The sequence below is a fragment of the Cottoperca gobio genome, unplaced genomic scaffold, assembly GCF_900634415.1.
Source record: "Cottoperca gobio unplaced genomic scaffold, fCotGob3.1 fCotGob3_508arrow_ctg1, whole genome shotgun sequence".
Classification (NCBI taxonomy): Eukaryota; Metazoa; Chordata; class Actinopteri; order Perciformes; family Bovichtidae; genus Cottoperca; species Cottoperca gobio.
In genome coordinates this window covers 9,672-32,026 of record NW_021167043.1, presented here as the reverse complement: position 1 = coordinate 32,026, position 22,355 = coordinate 9,672, and the positions used below count along the sequence as shown (strand labels likewise).

Genomic DNA, 22,355 nt, shown 5'->3' with positions numbered 1-22,355 from the left:
CGCAGCTGTACCTGCCAAACAAATCAAAACTTTATGTAAGTACCAAATGAGAGGAGACCTTCCCTTATTTAATAAAAAGCAGAGTCGGGCAAACTCGTGCTTTTTGTAAAATGTGCCATTCAGATGTTAGCATCGCACATGGTGGAATAAGCGATGTTCGTCGGCATGAAAAATCGTCCAAGCACAAGCACGAAGCACAAACACTCTGTCAATGACTTCATGTGTGATAAGATCTGTGTCGGAGGACCAAGTGACCAAAGCTGAGGGAAAGATGTCGATGTCGATGTAGCCTTCAGCTTCTATGATGACTTCAGTCGCAGTGTAGCGGACATGTTTCCCGACTCTGCCATCGCAAGGAAGTCCTCGTCGGGGAAACAAAAGCCACACAAGTCATCCATCATCAAATACATTGATGATAATAACTAATAAATAAAATACAGAAATCTTATAAACATGTATGTAGGCTACAAGTAATACTTACTTTAAATAAACACGTATTTCCTGAATGTATATACACGTCCTTTATGTGTTTACATTATAAGGGGGCTGGTGGCTGAGAGCTGTGAAGGTTTGGACGGAGTGCGCCAGAAAGTTTCCCTTATTTTGAAATTCCATTGTTGACAGGTATGCAGCAATTGCAGTAACTGTCAACATCTTCACAGTGTTGTATCTGCAGTACAAAACCCGATCTCTCAGAAACTCCTGCAGGTTAAACCAGTTTACCTAAAAACATGTGGAGACGTACAAAAAAGAGTCTTGGAGGTGTGCCGAAAACCTAAAAGGAAGTTGTTTTGAATATAAAGTCATAACAAATATAAGGCATTTCTGAGCATTTTACATGTGCCAAACTTTAACGAACACCTCTTGCAGATTTATTTTCTGCTTGACTTCAAATTTGATCAGTACCATCTAAAGACCTGAAAGATTAACAGTTATCAAAATCATGGGTTTTCATGGAACGACTTTGCTTAGGCACGGCGGCCATCTTGCCTGATTTGCAATAAAACAGGAAGTACCCATAATGCAACAGTCTCTGTTGGACTCTCCATTTAAAAACAATATCTGCTGTTATAAATACAACAAATATCAAATATAACAAAACTACACAAGTTAACCCTCTTGGACATTGTCACTAGAAGTTTCATGTTTCAATAATAAAGGCTTTATCCACAAAAATAAGTTTTCGTTTGAAAGCGTTGTTTTCAAAAACTATCAGGTCCATAAGCCTCCAACGTGACAGGAGTGCGGAATGAAACAGGAGCTCCGGGGATGTCACAGCCGTGTAAACAATCGCAAATGTCACAAATAAAATGTCACATGTAGGCGACAGTAGCTTTATAAAATACAGAATTTAACTTCACAACAGCTGCTAGAATAGACAACAAGCTCAGCCTGTGAAGCGTCCGTGTTGAATCAGTCTCTGGTAGTCGATGTTTGTTTTCTTCTGTCACATGCTCAGGCCGAGACGAATCAAGGAAGGACGCTGTGACTGAAACGACCTGATCAGAAAGTGAACATGGGCGTCTGCGTCATCGTTTCTAAAAGTCTTTGTTTTTGCACATCCAGAATAAAACACAACCCTGCAGTTTTCAGACGTTTGTTTTAAGGAGTAGTGACGTGAACAGCTACGTGGGTTTATCTTTTGTTATGTGAAACAGAATAGAGTAGAAATGAGAGCGAGAGGGTTTGCATTTTAAAAAGAAGACGTGTTAGTGTGGCTGAATCCCGTTAAACTCTGAACGCACACACACACACACACACACACACACACACACACACACACACACATACACACACACACACACACACACACACACACATAATCGCTGCTTCATGTTCTGCACCTTCAGGCTCATTATGCAGTTTCCAAGGCAACAGTGTTGATGTAGAGATAAGAGCTCCAAGACACACACACACACACACACACACACACACACACACACACACACACACACACACACACTCAGACTCCTCTCATCCTCTTTTTTTAATTTCCTGGCAATACAGCAGCCAGTGTGTTACCATGGCAACAGCAACCAGGATAATGTGTGTGTGTCTGTGTGTGTGTGTGTGTGTGTGTGTGTGTGTGTGTGTTTGTGTGTCTGTGTGTGTGTGTGTGTTTGAGGGCGGTTTATCATTTTAATAGCTTGCAGTGTAAACGTGCGTGTGTGCACGCTTACAGGATTTGAGGTTTTGTATTTTGAATGTTTTGCATCAGTAAGCATTGACGGCAGACAAACAGTCTATTGTTATTATTATTATTGTTGTTAGTGTTATTATTGTTGTTGTTATTATTGTTTTATTATAACTACATATTCAGTTTATTTTACAAGTAAAGGTAAATACTTTAGTTTCTGTTCTCTTATTCTGTTTGTTATTTTATTGTGGCTGTTTGAGATAACATATTAAATATTTTCACAGATTTTACTAATCTTTTTTGGATTTAAAAGATTATATTTTTGACATATTTGTCTGACATTTTTCACTAATTGTTTTCCAAAGTTTTACTTTTCAGATATTTTTTCAAAGTCTTTCATATAGTTTTCTGATATTATTCACTTATATTTTTGTTAATATTTCTGGGATATTTTTCACACTATTAAACCTTTTTCAGGAGTCGTTTCCATTTTTATTCTGTATTAATAATAATTAATATTCCCTACCTAGGTGTTAACAGAGCAGGACAGTCTGACAGTTTGAGAAATATTTTTTATTCTCTTTGTAATTTTTCGCTGCATCAGATTAATGAAAATGAAAACAATCAGAAACTTCCTGTTTTGCTGCGTCACGCGATCAAACAAACTCACTTTAACTCCATATTTTCTTTATGAATCAGAAACATCTCTGCATCTGATTGGACGAGGAGAGGAAACCAATCAGCAGCAGCCGTTTGGAGTGTTCCAGTTTAATATCCATTCTGTTGGACCAGGACTCACTGCTCCGCCTGGTTCGAGAAGACGCCCGCCTCCCAACGCAGAGCACGTTGGTTTTTATGTCGAATAACTCGAGTCGACTCAACAACCTTAAAAAAAACAAAGACACAAAGACACGAGACAAAGAGACAAGGAGACAAAGACACAAAAAGACAAAGAGACAAATATATAAAAACACAAGAAGAAAAGATAAATGAGAGAAAGACACAATAATAAAAGCCCGACCTGTAAACAGCTGGATAAGATGGTGAACAGAAAATGAACCAGCTGTTTACAGGTCGCTGGTTAACTTCCTGTTTACCACATTAACCTGTAAAGTGAAATGCAGGTTGTACCTCGTTATTCACGTCGTCCACCGGCTGAATTCCTGCGTACTGAGGACAGAAAAGTAGAGATGATGTAAGTCAGCAGGTTAGGACAAATTAATAACTTTATTTATTTCATTCATCACTCAAAGAGTTTGTGGTTAAAACTTAATAAAACTCTTTAATCTGCCGTCACTTCTCGGACCTTTTAAACTGAAGAAGCTTCATAAGATGAATTTTAAAATCAGCTGTTGTTAACCTGCTGAATCAAACTTTATTTAAATTGACAGGAAGAACAACAAAAACCTCCACAATAAAAACCTCCACAATAAAAACCTCCACAATAAGATGGATGACTCACCACGCTCTCCTCCAGCTTCACTTTGACTCGTCTCTCCTCAAAGTCCTGCAGCAGCGTCTCCGTCAGGCCCCTGAGAGGAGCCTTCATGGGGGAAGACGGGGAGACGGGCCGGAAGGAGTGGGAGACGGGGAGGTGAGGAGGAGGTGAAGAGGAGGGCGGGGGGAGGTGAGGAGGAGATGAGGAGGAGGACCAGGGCTGAGCGGTGATGAAGGAGATGGAGGGCAGACGGACGAAGGGACGAGGAGAGGACACGCTGACGGGTTTATCTGAAACAGTAAGTACATCATTCACACGTGACCCCTGACCCCTGACCTCTGACCAGTTTTAACCCTCACAAGTTTAAAAATCTTTGTTCACGTTAATGTACGACTTTATATTTCCTAGAGCAGTGGTGCCCAAGAGGTTGATTGTGTGTGTAGTGCGGGTAGATCGCACCATAAAAAAAAAATATATATATTTCCCCAACGGAACCCCGCGCCCCTGAACGTTTTTGTTTTTTTCTTGCCTTGCGCATTCACAGTCCCTCCTCTGCTGTTTCGCTCCCGCACACACACCTACAGGCAGCGACAGAGCGGAGGAGAGGAGTGAACTACGCACCAGCACCCCCCCCGTCGCAGCATGTTTTAATACAGGTAGATCACTTGGACCTGGTCATTTCAAAAGTAGCTCACAAACCAAAAGATTGTGGGAACCCCTGGTAGGGTAGTCGAGGTTTTTCTCTAAACTTTACGACTTTAAATTTATGGACAATATGAAATGTTCTTTTACGCTAATGTCACAACAGTATAATCACAGAATATTTTGAGTTTATTAATCATACATTTGTCGTAAATTTAGACCTTTAATTTCAGATAATATTTAAGTTTTTTCTCCTTTAAATTTGTGAGTTTTATCTTATAAATTTACAATTTAAAACTCTGAAATTCTTGTTCTTCTTGTTTTCCCTCAGAATATTCCCCCCCTCCCTGGCTCTGTCTTTAAATTAGATTTTTGATCTACAATAACTAACACGCAGTTGTAAATCTGTGGCGCAGGTGGAGCTGTTCCCCTGTGCCAGTGTTTACCTGTGCAGGTGTACATCAGTGTACATCAGTGTGTCTTATGTAACCGCCTCGAGTGAAGACGCGTCTGGCCTGTGACTGGTTACTGATTTACACAAACTGCAGCTGCTGGACTTTGGTCGTTCTCTCATTAAGTTACTCATTATCTGCAGAATATATTGGACGAAAAAGCAGCTTCCACACCAGGGTCCATTCAGATTTTAGTCCTTTCACAACCTGTTTATAATACATTCATGCTGAAATCCTCCACTGGTTTCATTCCAGGCCGCCGTTTGTTTCAGATAGTTAAGTTAAAAGCTGACCTGCCGCGAGAATCCCTCACAGTTTTATAGATTTCAAAGTTCACGTGGTGATACCTGCAGAGGTCTTTGGTTGTGAAAGCCAACTATCATAAATATCTTCGTACAGGAACTTTTTTTGTGAAAATCAGACTTTGTGTTTGTTGAGAGAAATTGAGGTTTACTCAATCACTTCAACACAGTCAGAGTCTGCTCACAGCACCTGGTGGACGTCAGAGGAACTTGTGATCAATTATTTGTCATTTTCAAAGAATTATTTAAAACCAACGACTGGAGGAGAATCAATCAGCAGGGATGTGAAGGTCTCCTAAACTCTCCAACAGTTACATTACATAATGCTTCATTTCCATATTTAAACTAGGACTGTCGAATTAACGCAATAAAAAATATTAACGCAGATTAATCGCGCTCCTAGATGCCCCTGACTTGTGGTCCGACAGCACGGAGCTCTGACAGCACCCGTCCCCGGCGCCCGTCGCATGGAGCTCAGAAGGCACGGAACACGGAGCTCTGACAGCCCCCCCCCCCGTTGCACGAAGCTCTCACAGCAAATATTGTTATATGCGATATGTGTTAATCGCGATTAATTAATCACGAAGCTTGTAATTAATTAGATTAATGTTTTTAATCGCTTGACAGCCCTAATTTAAACATGACAGAACACTTGTAATATAGAAAGTAATTGTGTTAATGTGAGTAATGAAGTGTGGAAGTTTCAGCTGATATCTATTAGTTATTTCTTTTCAACCAAAATGGCGACATGCAAAATGTCAAACCTGATGCTTCAAAACGGTCGTCAGCAATCCGGCGGGGGAAATCTGGAGGACTTTGTCAACTTGTTATATACAGACTGTGCTCTGTACAAAGGTAACAGAATCCACCTCCCAGCTCCTCTAAAACACATAATAATATGTTTTATGTTTTGATGTTGTGGTTTCACAAGGTTTTATGACCCTGAATGTTTTAGTGCAGCTGAATGTCACCCCTCAGACAAGTGCACAAAGACACAAACACATTCTGCTCCGGGTTCAGTTCCTGAACTTAATGAAGCTGTAATATCGGAGGAAAGCCAAATATCCTCTGACAGCGCTCAGTCTTTCAGTTGTGGTAACGTAAAGTTTCATGAGGCTGTGACTATTCAGAGCAGCATCTCTTTCTATACAGTGAGGTCGACTCACAGCATCACATATCATCGCGTCTCAGCTGTAAATACAATTCATGCAACTCCAACTGTGTTTAGGAAACCCAGCCTGCAGAAATATTCAAATACACCATTTTTAGAATAAGCGAAAATAACACATTTATACTGCGTGTACAAATTGCGTGTGATTATCATAAAATGTCTGTAAAGCGAAGACTCGTGGGATCCAGAGAAAACGTTCAGATATCTTGAGCTGAGCGGTCCCCTGTGAATATGGCTGTGCCACTTTTCCCCCTCGTCTTGGTAGCGTTATTTAGCCTCACGACAAGCTAGCGTGTCATATTTGGTAGCAATTAAAATTTACAAGTAATTAAATAACTCAAAAGCATCTGACACACAGTGAACCTGGAGCCTGAGACAATTTGCCTGGTTGGTAATCCAGCCTTGATGAGGACTACGTACCTGTGTTCAGAGCCGGGTAGAACTGACTGACAGCCATCTTAGAGGCCTGTTCCACCAGAGGAGCCGGAGAGTAGAGCCGTCCATCCTTCTCCTCCCTGGACTCCCTCAGCTCTCTCAGCTCCTGCTCCCGCCTCAGCGTCTCTTCGATCTCCTTCTCGATGAAGTCTGGAGCTCCTTGTCCTCTGGGCTGCAGGCCGGTGGACTGCAGGTTCTCCCTCCAGGACTGAGTCGTGCTCAACGTCAAATCACAGCGAGGTGTTGGAGTTGGGGAGGAAGGTGAAGAGGAGGAGGAAGAGGAAGTTCGGTCTTGGTAGAAAGCCGTGGCAGTGAAGGAAGAAGGAGCTAAACTCCTTCGGCTGATGTACAACTCGGTTTCCTCGGTGTGTCGATGAGGACAACATGGCGACAGGAAGTCTTCAGAGTCTCCGGACTCAGAGGGCGGTGGTTCTTCTGTCCTCTGGTTGTCCTTCTGGATCTCTCTCTGGATCAAGAAGCTTACTCGGTTCTTCTCTCTGGCTTTGACGGGCGTCGCCGACTGTAAACGTTTGGTTTTGATCTCAACTATCTCTGCTCTGCTGCAGCTGAGCTTCAGCCCTCGAGAGCGTCTCAGGTTCTCCTCACGCTCCTGAACCAACCGGATCTCCCGCTCAATCGGAGTCTCGTACTCGCTCCTGTTGTTGTTAAACACGCCTTCGTCGCTGCCGTAGGCTCCGCCCACAGACAGCTCCTCCAGGCCGAAGTCCAGGTCATCGAACACACTGCTCACCGTCACCTTCCTCTCCGGGTAGGTCTCCTCTTCTTCTCTTGCTTTAAATGTTGCTGTATCTTCGCTGTCCTGTGACGAGCATTCGTCAGGATCCGGCTGCGGAGGCATGTTTAGGTGTGATCTCCAGGATATGAGCGGGGGGGGCAGCGCGGTCAGCCGGTCCTGCTCCATCTGCAGGAACTGCTGTCGGGCGGCGCGGAAGTTAATCTGCTCGTGGTTGATGTTCCCGGGCTCAATAGGCCTGACCGGGCCAACGGGCCTGAAGCTGACGCTGAAACCGGCCGTCTGTCTGCTCACGTCCTCCAGAGGATCTGTGAAGGTCTTCTTCGGCGCCTGGCTGCGGATGATCTCCTCCCGAAGCTGCTTCTCTTCTTCCTCCCGGACTGCCTGGACGCCGTTCTTTAGATCCATGTGGTACTGCGAGTCTCCGTTGCTCTCTGCAAACAGAATCTCCGGCTTCCTGCCGCTGGCGTAGGTCTGCAGCTTGAATCCTCTCTCCTCCTTCAAGGTCGCCAACTGCGTCTGCCGCTGCGGCGAGATCATCCAGGCTTCGTTCAGCTCGGCCTCGGGACTCGCCGGATCCTCCACAAAGGAGTAGAAACCGCAGTGGGAACCCAAGCTGCTGCCGGGGCTGCTGGGGCTGCTGGGGCTGCTGCGGCTGCTGGGATGCCACCCCCCCTCTTCCTCCTCGCCATCGCTGCTGCCTCCATCCTGCGACACGGCGACCTGCCGGGTCTGCACTACCACGTCCACGGACCGTTCGGCGCCCTGCGAGGTGACGACCACGGAGGAGTGGCGGCGAGCGACGGAGATACTGTTGGAGGTGAAGACAGGGTCGTAAGGGTCGGGGGAGTGGCTGCGGGGGGGTCCGCCGAGGCTGCGCAGGTCTGAGGCCTGCAGCAGGGGGGACAGAGGCTTCAGCACCCACCGCCGGGGGACGCTGTCCATGGCCACAGGGGGGGGCGGAGGCTCTGAGGGAGGAAGGCGCTGAACGAAGCTAGAAGTTTGGAAACTCTGCAGAGTCAGAACATCCTGACGGTCGTTTGCCGGGACTCTCTGAAAACAATAGATTTTTTTTTAACAACTGTTATTATTTTCTAATTATTATTATTTATTATTATTTTTGTATTAATTATGTGACAGAGAACAATAAAATATGAATCAGTATTTAGTATTACTATTCACGTTATACTTTACTGCTGCTCTATTATTATATATAACATTTTATTTAATATAATTATACTTTTTACTGCACCACAAATATATAGAAATATATGATATGATATAAACAATCATTTGTACAAAGCCGTATTACTGTATTACTACTATTACTACGAATATTCTGCTTTTAGTGTAACATGTTAGCATTAGCATTGGCATTAGCGTGTGTCTGTGCATCAGAGATAAAGTTCAGTGTTGAAGATAAAACTGATGACCAGCGCACACACACCAAGCTCCAGTAAGAAGTATTAATATCAGAACAAACACAAAACAAACTTAAATCTATGTAATCTATATATATATATATATATATATATATATATATATATATATATATATAGGTAGATGTGATATTTACATATTTTATACAAGAACTCTTTCTGAAACTGAAATTTTAAGTGATTTTTGTTTCTTTAATGTTGTTATAACGCAGGCTTTACTTAAATAATCTAAACTCGTAGAGTTAGAGAATAATTAAATATTACAGAGATATAACTCAAGTTTATTCAAATTATATTTAGTTTTAGTTATTATGTTATTAAACTGATTATTTAGTAATTATAATATAACTTTAGTTATTAAAGCTGTTTCTTCCTACCTGCGATTTGTTCTCTGTCAGCAGCAAACTGAAAAATAACTGAAGAGACAAAGTTCATATCTCCCAATCAGAGACCACGCCCACACACACACATACACACACACCCACACACCCACACACACACACACACACACACACAAACAGACACACTCTCACACACACACACACAGAGACACACACACACAGACACACTCTCACACACACTCACACACACACACAGCACCAGTCATAGGTAGAATATATGTATTTTTTATATTTAACATATATGAGTCTTCTTCACTGTTTTTAATTTAGATTTTTTTTTAGAATTTTAGTAAACTTTTATTTATTTAAAGTCTTTTTTATGCAGCAATTACTTTAATCCCAAAAACTTTGTTTCAGGTAACAAACCTTATATTTAACAGCCAATCAGAAAGATTGATGTTATCGTTTTTATTGTTTGTTTATCTTTAGAGGTATTTATAGTTATTTAATAATGTTTATTAGCTGTAGGTTAAGTTTTTGCTCTGAATGCTTTTTCTGCTTAATTGTGTTAAACTGCTGCCATCTGCTGGTCAGCACACTCACACACACACATACACACACACACACACACACACGCACACACACACACACACACACACACACACACACACACACACACACAATACAGGCTTTACTAATAACAAATAAACTGTATTATTATGATTATAACAACAATAATAATAATATTCTGTCTCTCTCTCTCTGTCTGCCTCTCTGTCTGTCTGTCTTTCTGTCTGTCTGCGTCTCTCTCTCTATGTCTCCGCCTGTCTCTCTGTTTCTCTTGTTTTACTCACCCTGGTGTCCAGACTGTGACAGAGGACCTGCCAGGGAGCTGTGTACCTGAACATCAGACTGCAGGTTTGTCCTGGATCCACTCTGTGACGATGTCAGACCTTCAGCCTACAGGTGTTTCTGTGCACAGGTGTTTCCGTATACAGGTGTTTCATTACAGGTGTTTCATTGCAGGTGTTTCTGTGCACAGGTGTTTCTGTGCACAGGTGTAAATCCGAATATCCAAGTTCATCAGATGTTCGTCTGAAATGTGCAAAAAATTATTTGGTGTATTTTATTTTATTTCTGCGGACACTTTGGTGCTGGAGAAAATATTAATATATTTATAAAATATATGAATAATAGTTGAGTTGAAAACAGATTTTTTAAACATTGTGTTTTTTTGTCAACATTATTGTTTACAAACATCAGTTTTAACATTTCACATAGCTGTCAATCACTGTGGCGCGTCAAGAGCGTCCAATCACATCACGAGGGGGTGGGGCTTAGATAAGTTTACATTACTTTAAATCACAACTTTAATAAACAGCTGATCAGACAGACAGACAGTTAGGTGATGTCATCATGACATCATCATGACATCACACAGGTAAAACAAACAAACGGACAAGGACTCACCTGCAGGAGCAGCTCCGCCAGCCGAGGGAGGACTGACCGTGTGTTTGTGTGTGTGTGTGTGTGTATGTGTGTGTGTGTGTGTGTGTGTGTGTGTGTGTGTGTGTGTTTGTGTGTGTTGCTGAGCAGTAGAATTTGTCAGGAATGCTGCTGACCAACAGAAACACAAACAATGACTGACCCCCCCCCTCACGCACACACACACACACACACACACACACACACACACACACACACACATACAGCACTTTGTGCTATACTAATAAACTGTTATTGTTATCTAATATTGTTATTCCCTTTATTTTGTTAACTAGTAGTTGTTGTTCTTGTTGCAGGTTACCATGACAACATGAGGTGGCTGCTGGACATCCCAGAATATTGCACAGAGGTGGGGGGGTGTCTTGACTACGTGAAAAAACAAAACATGTTGTTTCTGTTAAACTGAGAGACAAACTCAGAAAAGTGATAATCTGCATGTTGACCCTCCACAAGTCAGTATCAGTATCCCAACAATATATATATATAATATGAGCCTATAATATATATAAAGAGCCTATAATATATATAAAGGGTCTATAGAATATATAAGGAGTCTATAATATATATAAAGAGTCTATAATATTTATAAAGAGTCTATAATATTTATAAAGGGTCTATAATATATATAAAGAGTCTATAATATTTATAAAGAGTCTATAATATTTATAAAGAGTCAATAATATTTATAAAGGGTCTATAATATATATAAAGAGTCTATAATATATATAAAGAGCCTATAATATATATAAAGAGCCTATAATATATATAAAGAGCCTATAATAAAGAGTCTATAATATATGTAAAGAGCCTGTAATATATATAAAGAGTCTATAATATATATAAGGAGTCTATAATATATATAAATAATGAGCCTATAATATATATAAAGAGCCTATAATATATATAAAGAGCCTATAATATATATAAAGGGTCTATAATATATATAAAGAGTCTATAATATATAAAAAGAGTCTATAATATATATAAGGAGTCTATAATATATATAAAGGGTCTATAATATATATAAAGAGTCTATAATATTTATAAAGTCTATAATATATATATAATAATGAGCCTACAATATATATAAAGAGCCTATAATATATATAAAGGGTCTATAATAAATATAAAGAGCCTATAATATATATAAAGGGTCTATAATAAATATAAAGAGTCTATAATATATATAAAGAGCCTATAATATATATAAAGAGTCTATAATATATATAAAGAGTCTATAATATATATAAAGAGTCTATAATAAATATAAAGAGTCTAAAATATATATAAAGAGCCTATAATATATATAAAGAGCCTATAATATATATAAAAAGTCTATAATATATATAAAGAGCCTATAATATATATAAAGAGCCTATAATATATATAAAGGGTCTATATAATATATAAGGAGTCTATAATATATATAAAGAGTCTATAATGTTTATAAAGAGTCTATAATATTTATAAAGAGTCTATAATATATATAAAGAGCCTATAATATATATAAAGAGTCTATAATATATGTAAAGAGCCTATAATATATATAAAGAGTCTATAATATATATAAAGAGCCTATAATATATATAAAGAGCCTATAATATATATAAAGAGTCTATAATATATATAAAGAGTCTATAATATATATAAAGAGCCTATAATATAAATAAAGAGCCTATAATATATATAAAGGGTCTATATAATATATAAGGAGTCTATAATATATATAAAGAGTCTATAATGTTTATAAAGAGTCTATAATATTTATAAAGAGTCTATAATATATATAAAGAGCCTATAATATTTATAAAGAGTATAATACATATAAAGGGTCTATAATATATATAAATAATGAGCCTATAATATATATAAAGAGCCTATAATATATATAAAGGGTCTATAATAAATATAAAGAGTCTATAATATATATAAAGAGTCTATATAATATAAGGAGTCTATAATATATATAAAGAGTCTATAATGTTTATAAAGAGTCTATAATATTTATAAAGAGTCTATAATATATATAAAGAGCCTATAATATTTATAAAGAGTATAATACATATAAAGGGTCTATAAAATATATAAATAATGAGCCTATAATATATATAAAGAGCCTATAATATATATAAAGGGTCTATAATATATATAAAGAGTCTATGATATATATAAAGAGTCTATAATATTTATAAAGAGTCTATAATATTTATAAAGAGTCTATAATATATATATAATATGAGCCTATAACATATATAAAGAGTCTATAATATATATAATGAGTCTATAATATATATAAAGAGCCTATAATATATATAAAGAGCCTAAAATATATATAAAGGGTCTATAATTTATATAAAGAGTCTATAATATATATATAATAATGAGCCTATAATATATATAAAGAGTCTATAATATATATAAAGAGTCTATAATATATAAAGAGTCTATAATATTTATAAAGAGTCTATAATATATATATAAATAGTCTATAATATATATAAAGAGCCTAAAATATATATAAAGGGTCTATAATATATATAAAGAGTTTATAATATATATAAAGAGTCTATAATATATATAAAATCTCTATAATATTTATAAAGAGTCTATAAAATATATATAATAATGAGCCTATAATATATATAAAGAGCCTATAATATATATAAAGGGTCTATAATATATATAAAGAGTCTATAATTTATATAAAGAGTCTATAATATATATATAATAATGAGCCTATAATATATATAAAGAGTCTATAATATATATAAAGAGTCTATAATATATAAAGAGTCTATAATATTTATAAAGAGTCTATAATATATACAAAGAGTCTATAATATTTATAAAGAGTCTATAATATTTATAAAGAGTGTATAATATATATAAAGAGTCTATAATATATATAAAGAGTCTATAATATATATAAAGAGTCTATAATATTTATAAAGAGTCTATAATATATATAAAGAGTCTATAATATATATAAAGGGTCTATAATATATATAAAGAGTCTATAATATATATAAAGAGCCTATAATATATATAAAGAGTCTATAATATATATATAATAATGAGCCTATAATATATTTAAAGTCTATGATATATATATATAATAATAAGCTTATAATATATATCGAGTCTATAATATATATAAAGGGTCTATAATATATATAAAGAGCCTATAATATATATAGAGGGTCTATAATATATATAAAGTGTCTATAATGTATATAAAGAGTCTATAATATCTATAAAGAGCCTAAAATATATAAAAAGGGTCTATAATATATATAAAGAGTCTATAATATATAAAGAGTCTATAATATATATATAATAATGAGCTTATAATATATATAAAGGGTCTATAATATATATAAAGAGTCTATAATATATATAAAGAGTCTATAATAAATATAAAGAGACTATAATATATATAAAGAGTCTGTAATATATATAAAGAGTCTATAATATATATAATGAGCCTATAATATATATAAAGAGTCTATAATATATATAGAGGGTCTATAATATATATAAAGAGTCTATAATATATGTAAAGAGTCTATAATATATATAAAGAGCCTATAATATCAATAAAGAGCCTAAAATATATAAAAAAGGTCTATAATATATATAAAAAGTCTATAATATATATATAAAGAGTCTATAATATATATATAATAATGAGTCTATAATATATATAAGGAGTCTATAATATTTATAAAGAGTCTATAACACATAATAATGAGCCTATATTATATATAAAGAGTCTATAATATTTATAGTCTATAATATATATATAATATGAGCCTATAACATATATAAAGAGCCTATAATATATATAAAGAGCCTATAATATATATAAAGAGTCTATGATATATATAAAGAGTCTATAATATTTATAAAGAGTCTATAATATATATAAAGAGCCTATAATATAAATAAAGAGCCTATAATATATATAAAGGGTCTATATAATATATAAGGAGTCTATAATATATATAAAGAGTCTATAATGTTTATAAAGAGTCTATAATATTTATAAAGAGTCTATAATATATATAAAGAGCCTATAATATTTATAAAGAGTATAATACATATAAAGGGTCTATAATATATATAAATAATGAGCCTATAATATATATAAAGAGCCTATAATATATATAAAGGGTCTATAATATATATAAAGAGTCTATGATATATATAAAGAGTCTATAATATTTATAAAGAGTCTATAATATATATATAATATGAGCCTATAATATATATAAAGAGTCTATAATATGTATATATAAAGAGTCTATAATATATATAAAGAGTCTATAATATTTATAAAGAGTCTATAATACATAATAATGAGCCTATATTATATATAAAGAGCCTATAATATATATAAAGAGACTATAATATATATAAAGAGTCTGTAATATATATAAAGAGTCTATAATATATATAAAGAGCCTATAATATATATAGAGGGTCTATAATATATAAAGAGTCTATAATATATATAAAGAGTCTATAATATATATAAAGAGCCTATAATATATATAAAGAGCCTAAAATATATAAAAAGGGTCTATAATATATATAAAGAGTCTATAATATATATAAAGAGTCTATAATATATATATAATAATGAGCCTATAATATATATAAAGAGCCTATAATATATATAAAGGGTCTATAATAAATATTAAGAGTCTATAATATATATAAATAGTCTATAATATATATAAAGAGTCTATAATATATATATAAAGAGTCTATAATATATATAAAGAGTCTATAATATTTATAAAGAGTCTATAATATATATAAAGAGTCTATAATATTTATAAAGAGTCTATAATATATATATAATAATGAGCATATAATTTATATAAAGAGCCTATAACATATATAAAGGTCTATAATATATATAAAGAGTCTATAATATATATAAATAGTCTATAATATATATAAATAATTGGCCTATAATATATATAAAGAGCCTATAATATATATAAAGGGTCTATAATATTTATAAAGAGTCTATAATATATACATAATATGAGCCTATAACATATATAAATAGTTTATAATATATATAAAGAGTCTATAATACATATAATGAGTCTATAATATATAAAGAGCCTATAATATATATAAAGAGCCTAAAATATATATAAAGGGTCTATAATATATATAAAGAGTTTATAATATCTATAAAGAGTCTATAATATATATAAAAGGTCTATAATATATAAAGAGCCTATAAACTATATAAAGGGTCTATAATATATATAAAGAGTCTATAATATTTATAAAGAGTCTATAATATATATAAAGAGTCTATAATATTTATAAAGAGTCTATAATACATAATAATGAGCCTATATTATATATAAAGAGCCTATAATATATATAAAGAGACTATAATATATATAAAGAGTCTGTAATATATATAAAGAGTCTATAATATATATAATGAGCCTATAATATATATAAAGAGCCTATAATATATATAGAGGGTCTATAATATATATAAAGAGTCTATAATATATATAAAGAGTCTATAATATATATAAAGAGCCTATAATATATATAAAGAGCCTAAAATATATAAAAAGGGTCTATAATATATATAAAGAGTCTATAATATATACAAATAGTCTATAATATTTATAAAGAGTCTATAATATTTATAAAGAGCCTATAATATATATAAAGAGCCTAAAATATATAAAAAGGGTCTATAATATATATAAATAGTCTATAATATATAAAGAGTCTATAATATATATATAATAATGAGCCTATAATATATATAAAGGGTCTATAATATATATAAAGAGTCTATAATATATATAAAGAGTCTATAATAAATATAAAGAGACTATAATATATATAAAGAGTCTGTAATATATATAAAGAGTCTATAATATATATAATGAGCCTATAATATATATAAAGAGCCTATTATATACATAGAGGGTCTATAATATATATAAAGAGTCTATAATATATATAAATAGTCTATAATATATATAAATAATTGGCCTATAATATATATAAAGAGCCTATAATATATATAAAGGGTCTATAATATTTATAAAGAGTCTATAATATATACATAATATGAGCCTATAACATATATAAATAGTCTATAATATATATAAAGAGTCTATAATACATATAATGAGTCTATAATATATATAAAGAGCCTATAATATATATAAAGAGCCTAAAATATATATAAAGGGTCTATAATATATATAAAGAGTTTATAATATCTATAAAGAGTCTATAATATATATAAAAGGTCTATAATATACAAAGAGCCTATAAACTATATAAAGGGTCTATAATATATATAAAGAGTCTATAATATTTATAAAGAGTCTATAATATATATAAAGAGTCTATAATATTTATAAAGAGTCTATAATACATAATAATGAGCCTATATTATATATAAAGAGCCTATAATATATATAAAGAGACTATAATATATATAAAGAATCTGTAATATATATAAAGAGTCTATAATATATATAATGAGCCTATAATATATATAAAGAGCCTATAATATATATAGAGGGTCTATAATATATATAAAGAGTCTATAATATATATAAAGAGTCTATAATATATATAAAGAGCCTATAATATATATAAAGAGCCTAAAATATATAAAAAGGGTCTATAATATATATAAAGAGTCTATAATATATACAAAGAGTCTATAATATTTATAAAGAGTCTATAATATTTATAAAGAGCCTATAATATATATAAAGAGCCTAAAATATATAAAAAGGGTCTATAATATATATAAAGAGTCTATAATATATAAAGAGTCTATAATATATATATAATAATGAGCCTATAATATATATAAAGGGTCTATAATATATATAAAGAGTCTATAATATATATAAAGAGTCTATAATAAATATAAAGAGACTATAATATATATAAAGAGTCTGTAATATATATAAAGAGTCTATAATATATATAATGAGCCTATAATATATATAAAGAGCCTATTATATACATAGAGGGTCTATAATATATATAAAGAGTCTATAATATATATATAAAGAGTCTATAATATATATAAAGAGCCTATAATATATATAAAGAGCCTAAAATATATAAAAAGTGTCTATAATATATATAAAGAGTCTATAATATATATAAAGAGTCTATAATATATATATAATAATGAGCCTATAATATATATAAAGAGCCTATAATATATATAAAGGGTCTATAATAAATATAAAGAGTCTATAATATATATAAATAGTCTATAATATATATAAAGAGTCTATAATATATATATATAAAGAGTCTATAATATATATAAAGGGTCTATAATATATATAAAGAGTTTATAATATCTATAAAGAGTCTATAATATATATAAAGGGTCTATAATATATAAAGAGCCTATAAACTATATAAAGGGTCTATAATATATATAAAGAGTCTATAATATATATATAAAGAGTCTATAATACATATAAAGAGTCTATAATTATTATAAAGAGTCTATAATACATAATAATGAGCCTATATTATATAAAAAGAGCCTATAATATATATAAAGAGACTATAATATATATAAAGAGTCTGTAATATATATAAAGAGTCTATAATATATATAATGAGCCTATAATATATATAAAGAGCCTATAATATATATAGAGGGTCTAAAATATATATACAGAGTCTATAATATATATAAAGAGTCTATAATATATATAAAGAACCTATAATATATATAAAGAGCCTAAAATATATAAAAAGGGTCTATAATATATATAAAGAGTCTATAATATATATAAAGAGTCTATAATATATATATAATAATGAGCCTATAATATATATAAAGAGCCTATAATATATATAAAGGGTCTATAATAAATATAAAGAGTCTATAATATATATAAATAGTCTATAATATATATAAAGAGTCTGTAATATATATATATAAAGAGTCTATAATATATATAAAGAGTCTATAATATTTATAAAGAGTCTATAACACATAATAATGAGCCTATATTATATATAAAGAGTCTATAATATATATAAAGGGTATATAATAAATATAAAGAGTCTATAATATATATAAATAGTCTATAATATATATAAAGAGTCTATAATATATATATATAAAGAGTCTATAATATATATAAAGAGTCTATAATATTTATAAAGAGTCTATAATACATAATAATGAGCCTATATTATATATAAAGAGCCTATAATATATATAAAGGGTCTATAATATATATAAAGAGTCTATAATATATATAAATAGTCTATAATATATATAAATAATAGGCCTATAATATATATAAAGAGCCTATAATATATATAAAGGGTCTATAATATATATAAAGAGCCTAAAATATATAAAAAGGGTCTATAATATATATAAAGAGTCTATAATATATACAAAGAGTCTATAATATTTATAAAGAGTCTATAATATTTATAAAGAGCCTATAATATATATAAAGAGCCTAAAATATATAAAAAGGGTCTATAATATATATAAAGAGTCTATAATATATAAAGAGTCTATAATATATATATAATAATGAGCCTATAATATATATAAAGGGTCTATAATATATATAAAGAGTCTATAATATATATAAAGAGTCTATAATAAATATAAAGAGACTATAATATATATAAAGAGTCTGTAATATATATAAAGAGTCTATAATATATATAATGAGCCTATAATATATATAAAGAGCCTATTATATACATAGAGGGTCTATAATATATATAAAGAGTCTATAATATATATATAAAGAGTCTATAATATATATAAAGAGCCTATAATATATATAAAGAGCCTAAAATATATAAAAAGTGTCTATAATATATATAAAGAGTCTATAATATATATAAAGAGTCTATAATATATATATAATAATGAGCCTATAATATATATAAAGAGCCTATAATATATATAAAGGGTCTATAATAAATATAAAGAGTCTATAATATATATAAATAGTCTATAATATATATAAAGAGTCTATAATATATATATATAAAGAGTCTATAATATATATAAAGGGTCTATAATATATATAAAGAGTTTATAATATCTATAAAGAGTCTATAATATATATAAAGGGTCTATAATATATAAAGAGCCTATAAACTATATAAAGGGTCTATAATATATATAAAGAGTCTATAATATATATATAAAGAGTCTATAATACATATAAAGAGTCTATAATTATTATAAAGAGTCTATAATACATAATAATGAGCCTATATTATATAAAAAGAGCCTATAATATATATAAAGAGACTATAATATATATAAAGAGTCTGTAATATATATAAAGAGTCTATAATATATATAATGAGCCTATAATATATATAAAGAGCCTATAATATATATAGAGGGTCTAAAATATATATACAGAGTCTATAATATATATAAAGAGTCTATAATATATATAAAGAACCTATAATATATATAAAGAGCCTAAAATATATAAAAAGGGTCTATAATATATATAAAGAGTCTATAATATATATAAAGAGTCTATAATATATATATAATAATGAGCCTATAATATATATAAAGAGCCTATAATATATATAAAGGGTCTATAATAAATATAAAGAGTCTATAATATATATAAATAGTCTATAATATATATAAAGAGTCTGTAATATATATATATAAAGAGTCTATAATATATATAAAGAGTCTATAATATTTATAAAGAGTCTATAACACATAATAATGAGCCTATATTATATATAAAGAGTCTATAATATATATAAAGGGTATATAATAAATATAAAGAGTCTATAATATATATAAATAGTCTATAATATATATAAAGAGTCTATAATATATATATATAAAGAGTCTATAATATATATAAAGAGTCTATAATATTTATAAAGAGTCTATAATACATAATAATGAGCCTATATTATATATAAAGAGCCTATAATATATATAAAGGGTCTATAATATATATAAAGAGTCTATAATATATATAAATAGTCTATAATATATATAAATAATAGGCCTATAATATATATAAAGAGCCTATAATATATATAAAGGGTCTATAATATATATAAAGAGCCTATAATATATATAAAGGGTCTATAATATTTATAAAGAGTCTATAATATATATAAAGAGTCTATAATACATATAATGAGTCTATAATATATATAAAGAGCCTATAACATATATAAAGAGCCTAAAATATATATAAAGGGTCTATAATATATATAAAGAGTTTATAATATCTATAAAGAGTCTATAATATATATAAAGGGTCTATAATATATAAAGAGCCTATAAACTATATAAAGGGTCTATAATATATATAAAGAGTCTATAATATATATAAAGAGTCTATAATATTTATAAAGAGTCTATAATATATATATATAATAATGAGCCTATAATATATTTAAAGTCTATGATATCTATATATATAATAATAAGCTTATAATATATATAAAGAGTCTATAATATATATAAAGGGTCTATAATATATATAAAGAGTCTATAATATATATAATAATGAGCATATAATATATATAAAGAGCCTATAATATATATAAAGGGTCTATAATATATATAAAGAGTCTATGATATATATAAAGAGTCTGTAATATTTATAAAGAATCTATAATATTTATAAAGAGTCTATAATATATATATAATATGAGCCTATAACATATATAAAGAGTCTATAATATATATATTGAGTCTATAATATATATAAAGAGCCTATAATATATATAAAGAGCCTAAAATATATATAAACGGTCTATAATATATATAAAGAGCTTATAATATCTATAAAGAGTCTATAATATATATAAAGGGTCTATAATATATATAAAGGGTCTATAATATATATAAAGGGTCTATAATATATATAAAGAGTCTATAATATATATAAAGTCTCTATAATATTTATAAAGAGTATAATATATATATATAATAATGAGCCTATAATATATATAAAGAGTCTATAATATTTATAAAGAGTCTATAATATATATATATAATAATGAGCCTATAATATATATAAAGAGCCTATAATATATACAAAGGGTCTATAATATATATAAAGAGTCTATAATTTATATAAAAAGTCTATAATATATATATATAATAATGAGCCTATAATATATATAGTCTATAATATATATAAAGAGTCTATAATATATAAAGAGTCTATAATATTTATAAAGAGTCTATAATATATATAAAGAGTCTATAATATTTATAAAGAGTATAATATTTATAAAGAGTGTATAATATATATAAAGAGTCTATAATATATATAAAGAGTCTATAATATATATAGTCTCTATAATATTTATAAAGAGTATAATATATATATAATAATGAGCCTATAATATATATAAAGAGTCTATAATTTATATAAAGAGCCTATAATATATATAAAGGGTCTATAATATATATAAAGAGTCTATAATTTATATAAAGAGTCTATAATATATATATATATATATATATATATATATATATATATATATATATATATATAATGAGCCTATAATACATATCATAATGATCAGGGGCCCCCACATTATGTCCCAGTAGTGTGTGAGTATGAAATGTGATATCTTTACAGTTCAACCTTTAAGAAACATTTAGAAGAAAAAATTTGAATTAGACATCAAACTGTCACAACACAAAC

At 29.9% G+C, this 22,355-nt stretch overlaps 1 protein-coding gene across 1 annotated transcript; it reads right to left on the bottom strand.

Moving 5' to 3' along the window:
* Window positions 1-2,689: 2,689 nt before the first annotated feature.
* misp (mitotic spindle positioning) lies at window positions 2,690-9,199 on the bottom strand. The gene is made up of 5 exons (XM_029428205.1): window positions 9,148-9,199; window positions 6,563-8,384; window positions 3,600-3,865; window positions 3,269-3,307; window positions 2,690-3,022 (listed from the first exon to the last, which is right to left on the bottom strand). Exons 2-5 carry the CDS (start codon window positions 8,274-8,276, stop codon window positions 2,933-2,935), a joined length of 2,109 nt encoding a protein of 702 aa, XP_029284065.1. The 5' UTR covers window positions 8,277-8,384; window positions 9,148-9,199; the 3' UTR covers window positions 2,690-2,932.
* Between the last annotated feature and the right edge of the window lie 13,156 nt (window positions 9,200-22,355).